Below are 16322 nucleotides of genomic sequence, written 5' to 3'. Positions count from 1 at the left end.
ACACGTGAGCTCGTGAATTCTGCTCATTCCCTTTGATTAGTGCCTGCTTCGCCCTCTCCTGGGGTTGTCACCCACTTTATAGTCCCCATCTGCTTTGGTGCAGCCTGTGCTCCCCAGGAACCCACCGTCCACTGACAGTGAGTATGTCTTGTGTGAGGCACACATTTCTGTAACTGGTCATCTGGGATTTCCTATGTGTGCTCTGACGTCAGCGTCCGTTGGGAATGTCTTTCTGCTGTCTCTAGTCACCTAGCCCTCAGCCGTCTCCCAGCTATTCAGACAGAAACGTATCCGCATTGCTCCTCTGAGCTCTCTCTCTTTCTTCCCTGTTCTCTGCCTCCCTTTTCCTTCCCCTTCTCCTCTATCTCCACTCATGAATCCTCTCATACGTGTTGACTACAGCTCAGCTCACGGTTCCCTCTGAACTCTCTTTCCCTGATCTCATGTCATACTAGAAAACTCCTTGACACAGAATCCCGAGCAGCCTTGGTTCCCGGCACACATCTCACGCAGCCAGGCCTGACCGCCTCACACTCCCTCAGTGGGCCAGGCCTTCCAGCTTCGTCCTTTCTGCCGTGGATCTTCTTTGAGATGCTCTCTTGTTAGTTATCTCTTCCTGAGCAACTGTTACTTCCTTTTCCATCCAGTTTTCCCGGTTCCCAGGAAACCTCTGATCTCAGGCTAGGTTAGGCATCTTCTGATGTGCAGCGTTCCTATCTCTTATTCATGTCACGGTTTGGATATTACCCCCCCCCCATCATTGTCAGCTCATGTTTCAAACGCTTGGTCACCAGCTCACGGGCTCCAGAAAAGGTGACTAGATCTTGAAGGTGGTAACTTCACCAAGGAATGACTCCATGGCTGAATGGACTAGCAGGAGACTGGGACCCGGTTACAGGAGGCTGGTCACATATTCTTCTCACTCGCCCTTTCCGCTGCCTCTCAGCTTTCCACTGATGCTAGGTGAGCAGCTCTACTCCATCCTGCCTTCTTTGCCATAATATTCTGCCTCCTCATGGGCCCAGAGCAAGAGCTAACTGTGCTGGCCTATTTTTGTCAGCTTAATATAAACTAGAGTTAGCGGGGGAGAGAGCATTTCCTCCATTGGATTAGTCTGTGCAGGCATTTTCTTATTAGTGATTGACATGGGTGGTACCACCCCTGGGCAGACTGAGCAAGTCAGGGAGAGCAAGCCAGTGAGTAATGTTTCTCCTTTGTCCCTGCTTCTGTTCCTGCCTCAGGCTTCTCCCCTCCCTGGCTTCCCACAAGGATGGACCATAAGTTGTAAGCGGAGTTAACCCTTTCCTTTCCTGACATCTAAGTCAACATTCTATTGCTGTGAAGAGACGCCATGGCTACGGCAGCTCTTACAAAAGAAAGCATTTAATTGGGGCTGGCTCACAGTTTCAGAGGTTTAATCCATTATCGTCACGGGCAGAAGCCTGCCAGCAGGCAAGCAGACATGGTGCTGGAGAAGTAACTGAGAGGTTACATCTTGATCCACGGGCAGCAGGGAGAAAACTATGAGCCACCAGGCCTAGTTTGAGCTTCTGAAACCTCAAAGCCCACCCCAGTGACACATTTCCTCCAACAAGGCTACATCTCCTAATAGAGCCACTCCCTGGTGACCAAGCATTCAATTCTATGAGCCTGTGGGGCCCATTCTTCTTCAAACCACCCCACCTAAGTTGCTCTTGGTCAGTGTTTTCTGACGGCGGCAGAAAATCACACTGGGTCATCAGCTGACTCAACCCTTTGACTCCGCGCCAGATTATCTTTTCCGCTGTGACTTGTTGTCTCGTCTTGACAAATCTCTCACTGGCTTGGATCTCACCAAGTAAAGTAGGCTGGCTGGCCATGGAGCCCAGGGACCTGCTTGTCTCTAGCTCCCCAGGACTGGGATTACAAGGACACAGTACCACGCCCAGTTTATATGCGGGTCCTGGAGTTGGAGCACAGGCCCTTGTGTTAGGTCAAGCTCTTTTAGTGACAGCATCTCCTCAGCCTTCGATGTCACTGAATATCATGTGGATTCTATGAAAAAGCTTCTTGGATAGAATGATTAATTTGGACCATTCAAGTACAGTGGGCACATCAGAAAGGATGACATGCCATACTGGTGGGGTTAGGATTTTCACACATCCTATTGAAGTAAATGATTGTGGTACCAACATGATAAAGATATATTAGATGATGTCTACCCTATCTAAAAGGCCAAGCTTTATTGATAATGTCATAAGATTGATGTTTTTAACCTATATGTCAGTTTCTGTTTCAAATACTCTAGAGTTCTGCCATACACTGCCTGTGTAAAATGCCTGACTTCATGCCATTGTGTGCTGTGTTGATCGTCTCTGGTTGAGCCTCTTGACTTGGTCTGGGTTGTCATGTGTGGCCACACCCGCTTGGGTTGAGGAGTTCATTTCACATCTTCCACAGCTATTCTCACTTTCAACTTGCTTGCATCTTTCCACCATCACCATAACAGCAAAATAACAGGAATCAGTAAACACTGCTTACTGACAACTCTCAATATTAATGGTCTCGATTCCTCAATTAAAAGACACAGACTAACGGCTTGGATTAGAAAACAAAGTTCGTCTTTCTACTGCATCCAAGAAACACACCTCACCACCAAGGACAAAGGCAGATATCCCCTTAGGGTAAAAGGGACATCAGCTATTGTGAATGGATCATCTGTGCTTGGAGTTAATATGTTTTGGTTTGAGTGCAGCTCGTTAACATCGCTGGTTATTTTTTAAGTCTCTACATTAATGCCCACTACTTAGTGGGTAGATGGCCAAGAACGTGTCACCTGAGATGTCTGTGAAGGAAGCTGAGTGGGTGACCCTGAATGATGACATTTACCCTGGGGCTAACACTGATCCATCCACACATTGATGCCACAGTCACTATTGGGAGTGGAAATGGACATTAGGAAGAGTGAGCTGGAACAGAGGCAGAGTTTGTTGACAGGAGTAGAGGGAGGATTGGTGACACGCTGTGCATCCTTGCCCGACCTGGCACACAGCACAAGCTAGAGTGGTCTGAATCTTTGCAGATCACCTCTTCTGGAGTACCTTGGACCTGGCCTGGTGACCAGAACATGATAGCACTAAAGTCCAGCTCCATTGCTTTTCCCAGTGATAGTGTGAGATTTCCCACTCCTATTATATGTTTAGGTTCTGTGTTTTGATTATCTTCTCTTCATTTTATATTATCTTTTAAATTCAGTCGAAGAGTTTGGCCGGGGAACTTTGTGCTTTACTAGGCCAGTGCTCTCTGGAGCCAGGGGTGACTTGCACAGAGAGAGCTGGAAATGACCTACCCAGCAGGACTACTGTTTTTCATATGAATTCTCAAACACATGTAAGATAGAGTAGAATCATGAAATACCATGTTTTGCATAGATTTGAAGCACATCAATTGTGTTTTACTTCCCCTACCTACTCCATACAGACAGACACATACTGCTGAGTATTTTAATACTAATCTCCTATATTAGGTCTCATTTTATGTATATAATGATTTTCTGATAGGAACAACAGTGTGATATAATAACGGAAACATATCTAGCAATTTAATAATTATTTTAGAGTCTTTCAGAAGTTGTTCTGTGCTGCTTCTTTAGCTACTTATAAACAGTAGGGAAATTAAATTTACCTTACAATCATATTGCATTGGCTTTTAAAATTTCAAAGTGTCATTAGGGTTTTCTACTCCTGTGGGTAGTGCCCAGATGGACCCATGGGCTATTTGTACTGGAGGACTTATGACTTCCTTTTTTTCTGGGACCAAACACATTTGATGAACACTCTGTACCCGACCCTGTTATAATGACTTACATCATAGGTTTTTACTGGGCAGAGTTGTGAGAAGTTTGGCAGTCAAGTTTGGTATTATTTTGAGTTTGAAATGACTGTTATGGGCTCACACATTTGACTATCTTGTCCCCAGCTGGGTGCTGTGTGGGGACTCTTCTGGTAGGGGTGGGTCACTGGAGGAGATTGCCTGGCCCTGCTTCTGGTCCCATTGGTCTACCAAGGTGGCTATCACATTGTCCCACTGAACTGCCCATCACGCCTTTCCTGCTACAATGGACTACACCCCCTGAAACCTTGAGCTACAATTGAAAAGAGAGAGAGAGGAAGAGAGAGAGAGGGAGAGAGAGAGAGAGAGAGAGAGAGAGAGAGAGAAGAGGCAGAAGCTGCCTCTTCGAGAGGGAGACAGAAAAGGAAGGGACTCAGGCTGCAAGCAGGAAGGAAGACCTGCCTGCCTCAGCCGACTGGGGTGGGGGGGCCTCAGCGGACTGGGGTGGGGGGAGTGGGCATGGCTTGTCTCTTAAAGAGACAGAACAGATCATTACAATAAACTTTCCTTCCTTTAGTTTACTTCTCTCGGGTATTTTGTTGTGCTCTGGGCTTTGTTAAGAATTCACAAAATTGCCAGGTGGTGGTGGTGCACACCTTTAATCCCAGCAATTGGGAGGCAGGCAGAGGAAGGTGGATCTCTGTGAGTTCAAGGCCAGCTTGGTCTACAGAAAGAGTTCAACAACATCCAGGGCTACATGGAGAGAAACTCTGTCTTGAAAGACAAACAAAAGAATTCACAAAACTTATTTGACATCAGGACTTGTTTTAGGTAACATTTGTTATGCAAAATACATTTTTGGAAAGGTTGTCCTAGCAGGCAGATGCTCCCTTGAAATAGCAAAATAGAAATGTTTAACTTCATTTTACTCTCAATTAATTTGATAACTTTTTGTCCAAGCCACATTATTATAATCAGTGTTGTTTTCCTGAAATCTCCATAATGTAGTGCAGTGTGCCACTCTGCAGGGGCAAATCATGTGTGAACATACTGGACTTCCACCGATACTTATAAAATAAGGATAGCTAAACAGAAAGTCCCTCAAGAGGAAAGATAATGCATTGGAAAATGGAAAATGGAAAGAAAAGATAGAAGTAAGCTGTGAGGAAGCCAGGGAGACGTCCAGGAAGAGCAGTGGACTGAACTGCTCTTTATTTGTGAAAAAATGGCCAAACACGGCTTTAAAATTGTTTCACAGACATCTTGCAAATGTCCTCATTTCCACATTTATTTTATTAAAAACAAAAGTCCATCAAAACTTTGTTCTAATGAACTCATAAGTAGAAACACCAGAGAGCCGGTTTAAGAAAGCAGTCAAGGCTTTCCCAGTCCTGTCGCTTAGAGTGGCCGTGCTGAAGCCATGGAGCTTTGCCTGGAGTCTCACACTGATCACCAGCTGCGTGTTCATTCACGTGTCTACCAGGGGGAACGACCAGGACAGAACTGAAGCTAGGAAACTTAGCCTTCTATCCTCTCTGATGCCTTTGCTGTGTCCAGTCTTTCCTCATCGCCCAGTGCCTGCTCACTCTCCTTTGTGAATGCTATCCCCACACCTGCTCCTGTTTGTACACGCACACTTAGAACCATACTTAGCGCAGGGTCTACATGGGAGGAAGGGCAGGAGGGTTTTCTCTGAGTTCAGGCTGCCTTACTTAACATTACCCTTTAAAATTGTACCTGTTCTGAGATTTTCATGGGCTTCTTCTTTACAGCAGAATAATATCCATTTGTTTGGTGAGGATACACAGACTGGGTAGTTTCTTTTCTGTAGTAAACAGCAGCACAGACGCAGGTGTGCCAGTCTCTCTGTGGTAGGTTGTCAAGCCTTCTGGGTATATGCCCAGGAGTAGAATAGCTGGAGCATATGGCGACTGTTTAAAGACATGAATGGGGAACAGGGTCAAAGCAGGCCAGCGAGGGTAGTTGTTCCCCATCCATTCCCTCCTCTGTCCTCTGTGTGCATGGTTGGGCATGGCATGAGGACTCTGCATCATCCCCTTTCTAGCCCGGCTCAAGTGACATCCACCCAACTCCTTCTATGCTTGCTGATCTTCACATTAGATCAGTACCTTGCTGGCACGGTGTGTGTGTATGTGTTTGTGCGTGTTGTGTGGTATGTGGTGTATGTGTGTGTGTGTGTTGTGTGATGTGTGTGTAGTGTGTGGTGTGTTATGTGTGCGTTGTGTATGTGTAGTATATATGTGTTTGTCTGTGTGGTATGGTATGTGTGTGTTGTGTATGTGTGGTATGTGGCATGGTGTGTGTTGTGTATGTTTGTGGTATATGTATGTATGTATGTATGTTTGTGGTGTGTGTGTGTGTGTGTGTGTGTGTGTTCTGTGTATAGTGGGACTGCCTCTTTGCTTTCTGGTGCCATAAAGATAATTTTTCTGTGTTACTTACAGTCAAACTACAGCTCCAAGCAGAAGAGAGAGGGGTTGTGTCTATCAAGGGAGTGTGTGCAAACCGGTACCTTGCTATGAAGGAAGACGGACGGCTGCTGGCTTCTGTGAGTAGTCCTTTCTTGGGGTTTTCTTTCATTTGTTTTGTGTGGTTCTTTACTAGCATTGGACCTGGGTCTTTGTTTGGGTTTTATGTGCATCACTTTAATCTTTGTATTCCCCTAGGTAACAGCATTCTCTGCATTTCATAGACTTTAGGACTCCAGTAGGGAGGGACACACAGTGCACGTGAGGTCAAGGCCAGGCATTCTGCAGTCCAGTTGACTCTAGACTCCAAATCGCTACAGGCTGGCCTTGGCAGGATAATCGACACGGCTGTGTGCAGGGCCCATAATTTTCGTTTGGTAGCTAAAAGCATTTTAAGACCCTCTACTAGAGTAGCCCACGCCTGTAGTGTACAGTATGGCAGATGCACTGGACAGCAGCCTTCCAAAGCAAGTATTCTCTGCCCCAGTGGGTCCACTGTGCAGGAAGGCAGAGGAAGTGTAGTGTGGGTGCTTTATTGAGTTCCTTCTGTATTTCACACATATGCATAGTATACATGCATGAGAAGGTTGGAAATAATTTAGGGAAGACAGGGACCAGCTTGCGGAGAATACAGGGAGGTGGCTTCTACGCAGGGTCTGAGGTGAAAAGGATCCCAGGCAGAGGTAGAGCTGAAGCTGTGGATCCAAGAGGCCACTTAGCGTATCTCTCAAATTACACGCCGCTCACCACAGCTGGAGTGTGAGCTGGAGAGGACAGAACACAATGAAAGGGACTGGAGAGGCTGGCAAGGCAACCAGCCAAGCCTGCTGTCAATTCTTACATCATGCTAACCATGCTCGCTGCAAGGCTGCAGAGTTCCCGGGCCAGCAGGGGTTGCCTCTGGGTGAGAGCACTCTGGCAGTGGAGCAGTGTGGCTTAGAGGAGCCTGGGAGGCTAATCAGAGTTGAAGAGGAAACACTGCTGTGGCCAGAACAACCGTGGGCATCTCCTAGGGACTGGGGAAGGAGGGTGAGGTAGACAGAGGCACACGACTCTGGGCTCACTTTAATGAGCGCTGTTTATGCCGCCCGCTGCTCTTCACACATGGCGAAGCTCGCTGTTAGAGAGAGTACTAAGCAGCGCTCCACCAAGCTATCTTTTACCCCTTTATCTGCATTCTTCTGCACTCCCTGCCTCTGTGACCTTGTTTTGTGCTGGAGGACAGTCCTCCTAGGCTTTATCAGCAGTTTTCCTGCAGTCACAAGGCCACATCTGGGCCAAAGTTTCTGCCTGGTAAACGAACTGCAGACTCTCTGGACACCACCAAAACACAAGCAGCATTTGCAGGGCTGGCCTTGTTTTGATCATAACCGGCTGTGGACAGCGCTTGCCCGGGAGCCTTGAGGCTCCATTCTTCCCTTTGTTTTACCTGGTGGATTTACTGGATTGTGGGGAGCCTAGACGGCAATCATGAAAGGAACCGTTCTCAAGAACTCAGGCGGGTTGGCTGGTTCGTCTGCAATGATTAAAAAGCACCATGGCTGTCAAGAGCTCTGGGGATGGAAGCCGCCCGCTCGCCACCACCATCTCTGTGACAACTGGGTCACAAATGAGAGGAAAGAAGTCAAAGACATTAGTGTTGAAAATGGAGTTGTGTCCAGGTCTTCATGGAGAATTCTGTTTCTCTTGACAAATGGGTGTCAAACTTTGTAATGTATTAAACTAGACCGTGTTTCCAAGTCCCTTCCTCAGCAAAGGTGTTGCAAGGTGAAGGCCATCTTGCCCTACTGAGTCTTACTGGATTTCTGTCCCCTTAGTGCAGGCCAACTCTTCATGATGCAACAGACTGCCACCAAGTTGATAGAGTAAAAGTCAGTTTAGGAAACTGTCACAAACTCTCAGCTGGGACAAAGTCCAGTTGTTAAACACACACACACACACACACACACACACATACATACACACAGACAATTCAGGATTTATCAGGCTCTTCTGGACAGCTGGCGTGTGTTCCAGCCCCCATCCGAGGGCTCAGCCCCACCAAGTCACAAGCTACTCTCTGGACTCAGCATCTAGTTCAGATGGCTGGCTGCCATGCAGTCTCAGAAAGTCCTTCTTCTCTGCTGGTCAGGGTGGGCTGAGTCTTCTAGTGAAGAAGTCGGTGCTGTCCCTCACAGCAGGAGAGGTGCCGATGGCCTTGCCAAGGGGCCCTTCTCCCTGAGTCTGATCTGCGATATTGAGCTGTCAACAGCAATGACTTCTGGAGTAACTCCAGTGTCCTGATCGGGAACCATCACTTGGAGAAGCTGTTTGTAAGCTTGTGCTTGCTCAGGCTTATGTCTGGCCACCTTCTAGCTGGCCCCATGTCACCCGGTGTGTGTGAGGGCAACACAGGATTGCTGTGAATGTCTCCCACTGAGTGAAAATGGGCACATAAAACGCTTCTAGGGATAGTTGCGAAGGCTTATTGTACATATGAGAAGAGAACAGACAGAGGCATCTGGAAGAGTCCAGACTGAGCACAGCCAGCAGAATAGACCAGGCCATGAGAGGAGAGAGGGCAGAGAACATGCAAAGAAGAGAAGAGAGGGGGGAGCAAGTGAGGGAAGGGGACCAGGAGCCAAGAGTGGAGAACCAAGAGCACAAGCACTAAGAGGACCAAGAAGGAGGCCAAGAGGAGGGAAAGAGCCCCGGGCCAAAAGGGCTGGGTTCTAAAAAGCGAAGCTGGGGAGGGGAAGGGAAGCTCAGGGCTGGAGCGGTTTAGAGTGGGGGTGAGAAGAGCTGAGAGGAGCCAGGATTCTGTAGCTGGTCTTGTGCAGAGAGAGCCTGGCAGCCAGGGTCCACTCTGATGTGTTAATAGGCTTCCCAATTAGCCATTGTGTTTCTTTGGGACCTAACATTCACTAGGTGACTCCCATGTGGCTCCCAAATACACACATCCTCCTGGCGGCAACAGCACTCAGAGAGCTGAGCTGGCTTTACTACTGGTTGAAGGTGCAAGAAAGGACTGCAGCACCTTTACGTGACGATGTCTGACGGCATTCAGGTTAAAGCTTGCTTGTCATTTAAAACTGTGTGTTTCTCTGTGTGTGTGTGTATTCTCATATGTGTAACTGCTTGTTTGTGTATGTATCATTGTGTGCAATTCTGTGGAGTCCACAAAGAGTAGCAGATCTCCTGGAACTGGAGTCAGTAGACAGTTGTGTACCTTGTTTAGGTTTGTTTTGCCCAGGATCTCTTGCTAGAGCTTGCCCAGTAGGCTAAGCTGACTGAACTGAAAGCCCCGGGGTCCTCAGCCTCTGCTTCAACAGTGCAGGGATTGCAAGCACATGACACCATGCCTTTTTTTTTTGTCCTATTTTTTGTCCTTTTTTTTTTTTATAAGATAGTGTCCTACTATGTAGCCTCAGCTAGCCTGGCACTACCTATGTGTAGCTGGAGGCTTTCTGTCCCCACCCACCTGTTCCTAATTAACCAATCTGAGACTTAATCTCAATTGTAATTGTTTGACCAATGGCTCAGACTTCTTATTGGCTAGCTCTACATATAATTTAACCCATTTCTATTAATCCGTGTAGCAACATGAGGCTGTAGCTTATCGGTAATGCTCAGACATTTTTTTTCCTTTGGTGGCGACATGGTGTCCCCTGACTCCGCCTTCTCCATATCTCTGTTTGGATTTCCCACCTAGCTCTAGTCTATCCTGCCATTGGCCAAATGAGCTTTATTTATCAGCCAATAAAAGTATCACATATGCAGAAGGACATCCCACATCACCTTTGTAGATCAGGCTGACCTCTGACGCACAGAAATCCACCTGCCTCTGTCTCCTAAGTACTGTGATTAGAGACCTGTGCTACTATGCCTGGCAGTGGCAGACTTTTTAAACGTGAGTCTGGAGCTCAGATGCAGGCCCTCATGCTTGCATGGCAAACCCTTTGACGGCATCTCTCCAGCCCTGGAAAGCATTTGTTAAAAGAGATGTTCCTCTTTTCAAAGCAAGGAAATATAAATGTCCAAACAGCAGCTGTACCCCACTGTAAAGGCCAGTATTTGGAAATAGAGTTGTAGTTCTTTGATACATGGCAGGCTTCTTACTCAGTTTCTTTTTGTTTGTTTGTTTGTCATTTTGTTTGAGACAGAGCTTCTCTGTGTAGCCCTGGCTGTCCTGTCTGTAGACCAGGTTGGCCTTAAACTCACAAAGAACCACCTGCCTCTGCCTCTTGAATGATGGGATTAAAGGCATGTACTACCACTGCCCAGCATACTTGAGGGGTTTTAACAGTGAGATAGATTCTATAATGCAAAAAAGTAGGAAAGATGGTGTTTTAGGGTTCAGTATGCAGCTTGAATGTCTGCACTGATCAAATCTGTCAGAAACAAGAGTGTTTTTTTAAAGTTGCATCATTGTAAAAAGATGAACTGCTAGATTGAATGCAGAAAGCATGGTCAAGTCAGAATTGCTGCTCTCAGAAGCCACTCCCAACAATTCTCCGCAGCCTTTTTATAAGATTGAGACCACATTGGCTCTTAACTTTTCCCATTTGTGGTTTTTATTTAGTTTTGAAATCCTCAACAGGGATACTTGCGTCACATCTGCTTTGAATTCTCAGAACTGGCACAATCAAATACATTTTGAGATTCCTATTGAGCAAACGTCTTCATAAGCCAAAATTGCAGAAATCAAAGTACTGTAAATGAGTAAATAACTCAGAAAACAGAGCATCGGGAAGTGGCTCTAAGGTTCAAACCTAAAACGGAGCAGAGGACCAGAGCCAACATGCAAACTCGAGAGGTACTGAGAAGCCATGGGGCATCTTGCCGAGGCACAGATTTCTCTAACTCTGGAAGTCATCTGATCTGGTGAGGCCTGGAGAAGGGACAGAGCTTGTTCAGAAATTGTGCATGTTAGTTAGGGGGTGAGGCAAAGCTGAAACCCGGGCTGCCTGGCTGGCTGGAAGCTGTCGTGGATGTTAGACTCTTGGAAAAAGCCGTCTGAGTTTCCCGAGAGAGTCTGTAGTCAGTACAGATAAACCACAGTCTATATTTCAACTCAAAGCTGGCTCTCTCAGGCCCTGTTTCTCCCCGATTCAGATTCTGCAACATCAGTGTAGCTTTGACCTATCTAAAATATTTTATTTGCTCATTAATTTAGCAGATGTTTATTGACCACTTACTATGTGGCAGGCATGGGTACCACAAACAGATATACTAAATAAAAATGCCACATGGATTTTATAGGAAGGGTGCCACCAAGTAGCTCTGGTTATTTCGAGATAGAGTTTCTTTGTGTAACAGTCCTGGCTGTCTTGAAACTAAGTCTTGTAGACCAGGCTGGCCTTGAACTCACAGACATCTGCCTGCCTCTGCCTCCCGAGTGCTGGGATTAAAGGCGTGCGCCACCGCCTGGCTGCAGTTTACTCTCTTACTATACTAGTTTTATTAATTCTTTGAGAATTCCTTATATTTTGATCATATTCATTCCCCATTCTTTCCCCTAACTTCTCCAATATCCATACCTACCTTCTCACCCCTCCCAACTTTATCCTGTATTTTTTAAAAACCCGAGTTTAATTTATGCTGCTCATACACTCCCGGGTGTGGGTCATACAAAGGAGTATCAGGGGTCACAGCCTTTAGGAAAACTGATTCTCTGCCCTAGAAGTCATCGCTGTCACGGGTGGAGGCTGGCAAGCCCCTCCCACCCCCTGCGTAGAATGCGAATTGGCTTGATCTTGTGTGACTCTTGTGCAGGCAGCAACAGCATCTGGGAAAGCCGTTCTCTCTTTAGGGATGATTACATTCAGCCCCTGGAGAAATGATTTTCTGCATGTGTACGTGTGATGGAGGCGGTGCGGGTGGTGAGTGTGTGCACGTGCATATAGAGGCCCAAAGTTGACATCTCGTACCTTCCTTATCACTATCCACCTTGTGTACCAAGGCAGGGTGTCATGGCAATTTTATGTCAACTTGACAGAAACTCTAGTCATTTGGGAAGAGGGAACCTTAGCTGAGAAAATGCCCCCAACAGATTAGCCCATGGGCAAATTTATGGTGTGTTTTCTTGATTGTTGATTGATGTGGAAGGGCCCAGCTTCCTGTGGGCAGTGCTGCCCCTGGGCTGGTGGTCTCATAAAGCAAATTGAGCAGTCCATATGGGAGAAAGTTAGTAAGCAGCACCCCTGCATGGCCTCTGCATCAGCTCCTGCCTCTAGAGTCCTCTCCCAACCTCCCACAGTCCTGGACTGTGATGTGGAACTATAAGCTAAAATAAACCCTTTTCTCCCAAAGTTGCTATCACGGCAATAGAAACAATAATAAAGACATAAGATTTCTTGCTGAATCTGGAGCGAGTTTGGCTAGTGTAGCTAGCCAGCTTGCTCTGGGGAATTGGTCTGTATTCAGTTTGCTGAGCTTACAGGTGACCACCACTTCTACCTGGCTTTTATGTGGGTTCTGGGCATCTCAACTTTTGTCCTCATACTTGCCTACCAAGTACTCTCTCCACTAAGCTATCCCTCCCGATGGAGGAGTTCTTTCCTGGTAACATTAGCAGTTCTAGGATTGGTCTTTTTGTATCACTTGTGTTTTAACTTTGTCGTGTGGTTTTACATATTTAGGGGGAACAGTGCATGTCTGGTATAGTTATATAATATATAATGATCACATCAGGGTAAACTTTTCTTAAAAATACAATTTGCTTTTATAACAGCTTTAACTGTGCAGGAAAGTCAGGAAGATGGTTCACTAATGGATCTTGCACTAGGGCAGCTGGCTGCCTGTCACACCGTGATACCAGTAGCTAAAGTCCACACTGACTTACAAAACTTTAATTTTTCCCTGAAGATCCTATTCAGAGCTAGCTTTGGTCATCCTGTCTCTGGAGTTTCCTCTAGACAGTGACCATTTCTTAGACTCTCCTTATTTTTCACTACTTTGACATTCAGGCAATTTAAGGATCCTCCAGTTTGGGATTTCCTGGTGTTTTTCTTGTGGCTAGACAGAGTCCCAAAAGTTTGAGAGGATAACCGCAGAAGTACAGACTTCATCATCTGGCTGAGAGAGTGGGTGTCTCCGCTCTGAAGTTAGTCTTTCCTTTCCTTGGAAAGGGAGTCACTAAGAAGGAGTACATTGTTAAGAGATGGAGCATCATAAGGAAGTCACCATGCAGCTGTTCACACCTAGAGGATGGTGTGTTGCAAGTTGGAAGTCATTATGTAGCAGTTCACACCTAGGGGAGGTTGTTGCAGGAAGGATGTCGCTATGCAGCTGTTCACACATAGAAGATAGTGTGTTGCAAGTAGGAAGTCACCATGCAGCAGTTACAGCTAGGGAATGGTGTGTTGCAGGCAAGAAGTCACCATGCAACTGTTCACACCTAGGGGAGGTACTTTTCAGGTAGGAAGTCACCATACAACTGTTCACACCTAGGGCATGGTGTCACCATGTAGGCAATCACTCTTACAGGGTGGAATATGGTGGTTTTGCTATATATCATTGAAGATGGGAAGTGTTACCTAGATAAGTTATTTGAAATTTCTTTGTGTAGAATATTTATCTATTCTCCATCTACTTCTCAGTTCAATTATTTTGATAAGTATTTAACCAAAGACTGATTCTGTTGCTGAAACTTTTGAGAACCCTTGCATTTGGCTCTCTGCTCTTGATACCTCTCAATGTGTTTATTTTGAGCACTCCATTACTTCTTGGGCACCAAGATTCACATGTACCCCCCCCCCCAGTGTGACCTAGAGTGACTTATTTCTCCAAGGAGTCTTGTTCTTTTTATTAGAAAGTGGAATCATACATGACTTAGTGTGCTTGCTGCTTCTGGAGCTGTTGTTGCTTCCAAGCTCTGCCAGAGATTTGTATATTACCAACCTTCTTATATGCATATGTATGAATATCTCTCTATATAGTTATCTGAGTCTGCGTTATACTAAATAAACATGGATTACTATGTCCTGACCACCATCTCACCCATGATCTGTTGGTGTCATGGAATATTAGGCCCCCATCTTGCTTGGCTCTCATTTTTCACTCCAATAGTGCCTTGGTCACGCCATCTCTTCACAACAATAGAAAAGTAACTAAGACAAATGGTTTCTTGGAAGTTTTGTACATAGTACCCTGTGGCATCCCAAATTCACAAGTACTTTTCAAAATCCTATTCTGTATTCATTAGTGAAGGAAAGGTTTCAGTGGTTAAGAGGACTTGTTCTTTCAAAAGACCCAGGTTTGGTTGTCAGCACGCATATGGTGGCTCACAGCCATTGTCAGCTTCAGTTCCAGGGGATCTGATGCCCTGTTCTCACCTCTGTGGGCACATACATACATACAGGCAAAGCACTCATATACATAAGATAACTAAATCTACAAAAATATTAAAGTGGATCCTAATATACCTACTAATACACATCATATATTTGTATATTTATTTATACATCTTGAATTTATTTGTATGGTTTAAAATATCCATGTTATGGTATCAAAAATCAGAAGCTAACACTAAGATGCTTCAAAATAAAATTTAATAATGGTTGGGCCATATTTTCAGTCTTCCATAGTAGGAGAATGAAAGTAGCCCAGATTAAAAGCACAGCAGTCTCTTTATACCAAGTAAGCAAGTGATTAAAAGTGGAATTTTGCAGTTATTTTTTATGATCATAGGAAAGGGACATGTTATAGGTTTATGGTTAGACAGTTAACATACTATGAAACATCTTATGGTCAGTCAATTCTCAGAACCATAGAAACAGTTTATGATATGATTCACAAGATTATTGGGGAAGAACCACCTAACATTGTTAACTAAAGAGAAAATGGAGTCAACTTTCCCTTACAATATATGATAAAAGGTATATGGCTTTCTATATAAGTATCATTTGGTTGACATATATTTATTAAGAAGCAGTGATTTTTTTTCCTGTTTTCTTTTAAAGGAATAGTTGATTCCCCATGACCCAAGGTTACTCTGTGAAGTTGATTTCTCAATATTTCCCTAAATAAGGTGGTAGCTTTTTAGACTGCTTTACTTACATTATTTCCAGACCCAGCGATTTGAAGGCTGTTTTCTTTCTTTATTTTTTTAAATTTATTAAAGACTTTTGTCTCTTCCCCGCCACCGCCTCCCATTTCCCTCCCCCTCCCCCAGTCAAGTCCCCCTTCCTCATCAGCCCAAAGAGCAATCAAGGTTCCTTGCCCTGTGGGAAGTCCAAGGACCACCCACCTCCATCCAGGTCTAGTAAGGTAAGCATCCAAACTGCCTAGGCTCCCACAAAGCCAGTACGTGCAGTAGGATCAAAAACCCATTGCCATTGTTCTTGAGTTCTCAGTAGTCCTCACTGTCCGCTATGTTCAGCGAGTCCGGTTTTATCCCAGGCTTTTTCAGACCCAGGCCAGCTGGCCTTGGTATACAGGCAAATAGACACTAAAAGGTAGAGTCTCTTCCTCCTCTTTAAAATGAGAATTACAGAAACCAGTATGTTCTAGATTGCTTATTCCACAGAAACCAGTACATTCAGCTGGGCAGTAGTGGCGCACACCTTTAATCCCAACACTCGAGGCAGAGGCAGGCGAATCTCTGTGAGTTTGAGGCTAGCCTGGTCTGCAGAGTGAATTCCAGGGCAGCCAGGGCTGTTACACAGAGAAACCCTGTCTCAAAAAAACAAGAAAAAAAAAAAACCAAACAAACCAAAAAAGAAACCAGTACATCCTGGGTTGGTTATTCTTCAGAAGCCAGTGTGTTCGATTGTGTATTCTTCGGGAAGGCGTATGTTCTAGAGTGCTTGTTCTTTGTCACTGGCTGGCATGTGGAGATGGTCAATCTCACCCCATTCACTGTCTCAGACAACCTTAGATGTTTCTACAGTGCAAACTAAGCAACTTTAGCCACTACCAACGCTTGTGACTTCAGGGAACTTACTTTCCCCATTCATTGTAGAAAGAGTACCCTGGGTTACCTTTTAACACTCTTTCCCTTAACCCCACGAGAAATGGAAAACTGAAAATGTCTAACTGTAA

At 45.4% G+C, this 16322-nt stretch overlaps 1 protein-coding gene across 1 annotated transcript in view; it reads left to right on the top strand.

Moving 5' to 3' along the window:
• Positions 1-16322, top strand: part of Fgf2 (fibroblast growth factor 2) — a 56520-nt gene that overhangs the window by 34096 nt on the left and 6102 nt on the right. Inside the window, exon 2 of the mRNA XM_041659162.1 lies at positions 6276-6379. Within this exon, the coding sequence (XP_041515096.1) occupies positions 6276-6379 (104 nt within the window). The remainder of the gene's footprint in view (positions 1-6275; positions 6380-16322) is intronic.

This window comes from Microtus oregoni, unplaced genomic scaffold (genome assembly GCF_018167655.1).
Source record: "Microtus oregoni isolate MIOR12 unplaced genomic scaffold, Mior012 000010F_ref0000083, whole genome shotgun sequence".
NCBI lineage: Eukaryota > Metazoa > Chordata > Mammalia > Rodentia > Cricetidae > Microtus > Microtus oregoni.
Note: the sequence above shows the minus strand (reverse complement) of the source record. Positions and strands in the feature narration are given on the sequence as shown.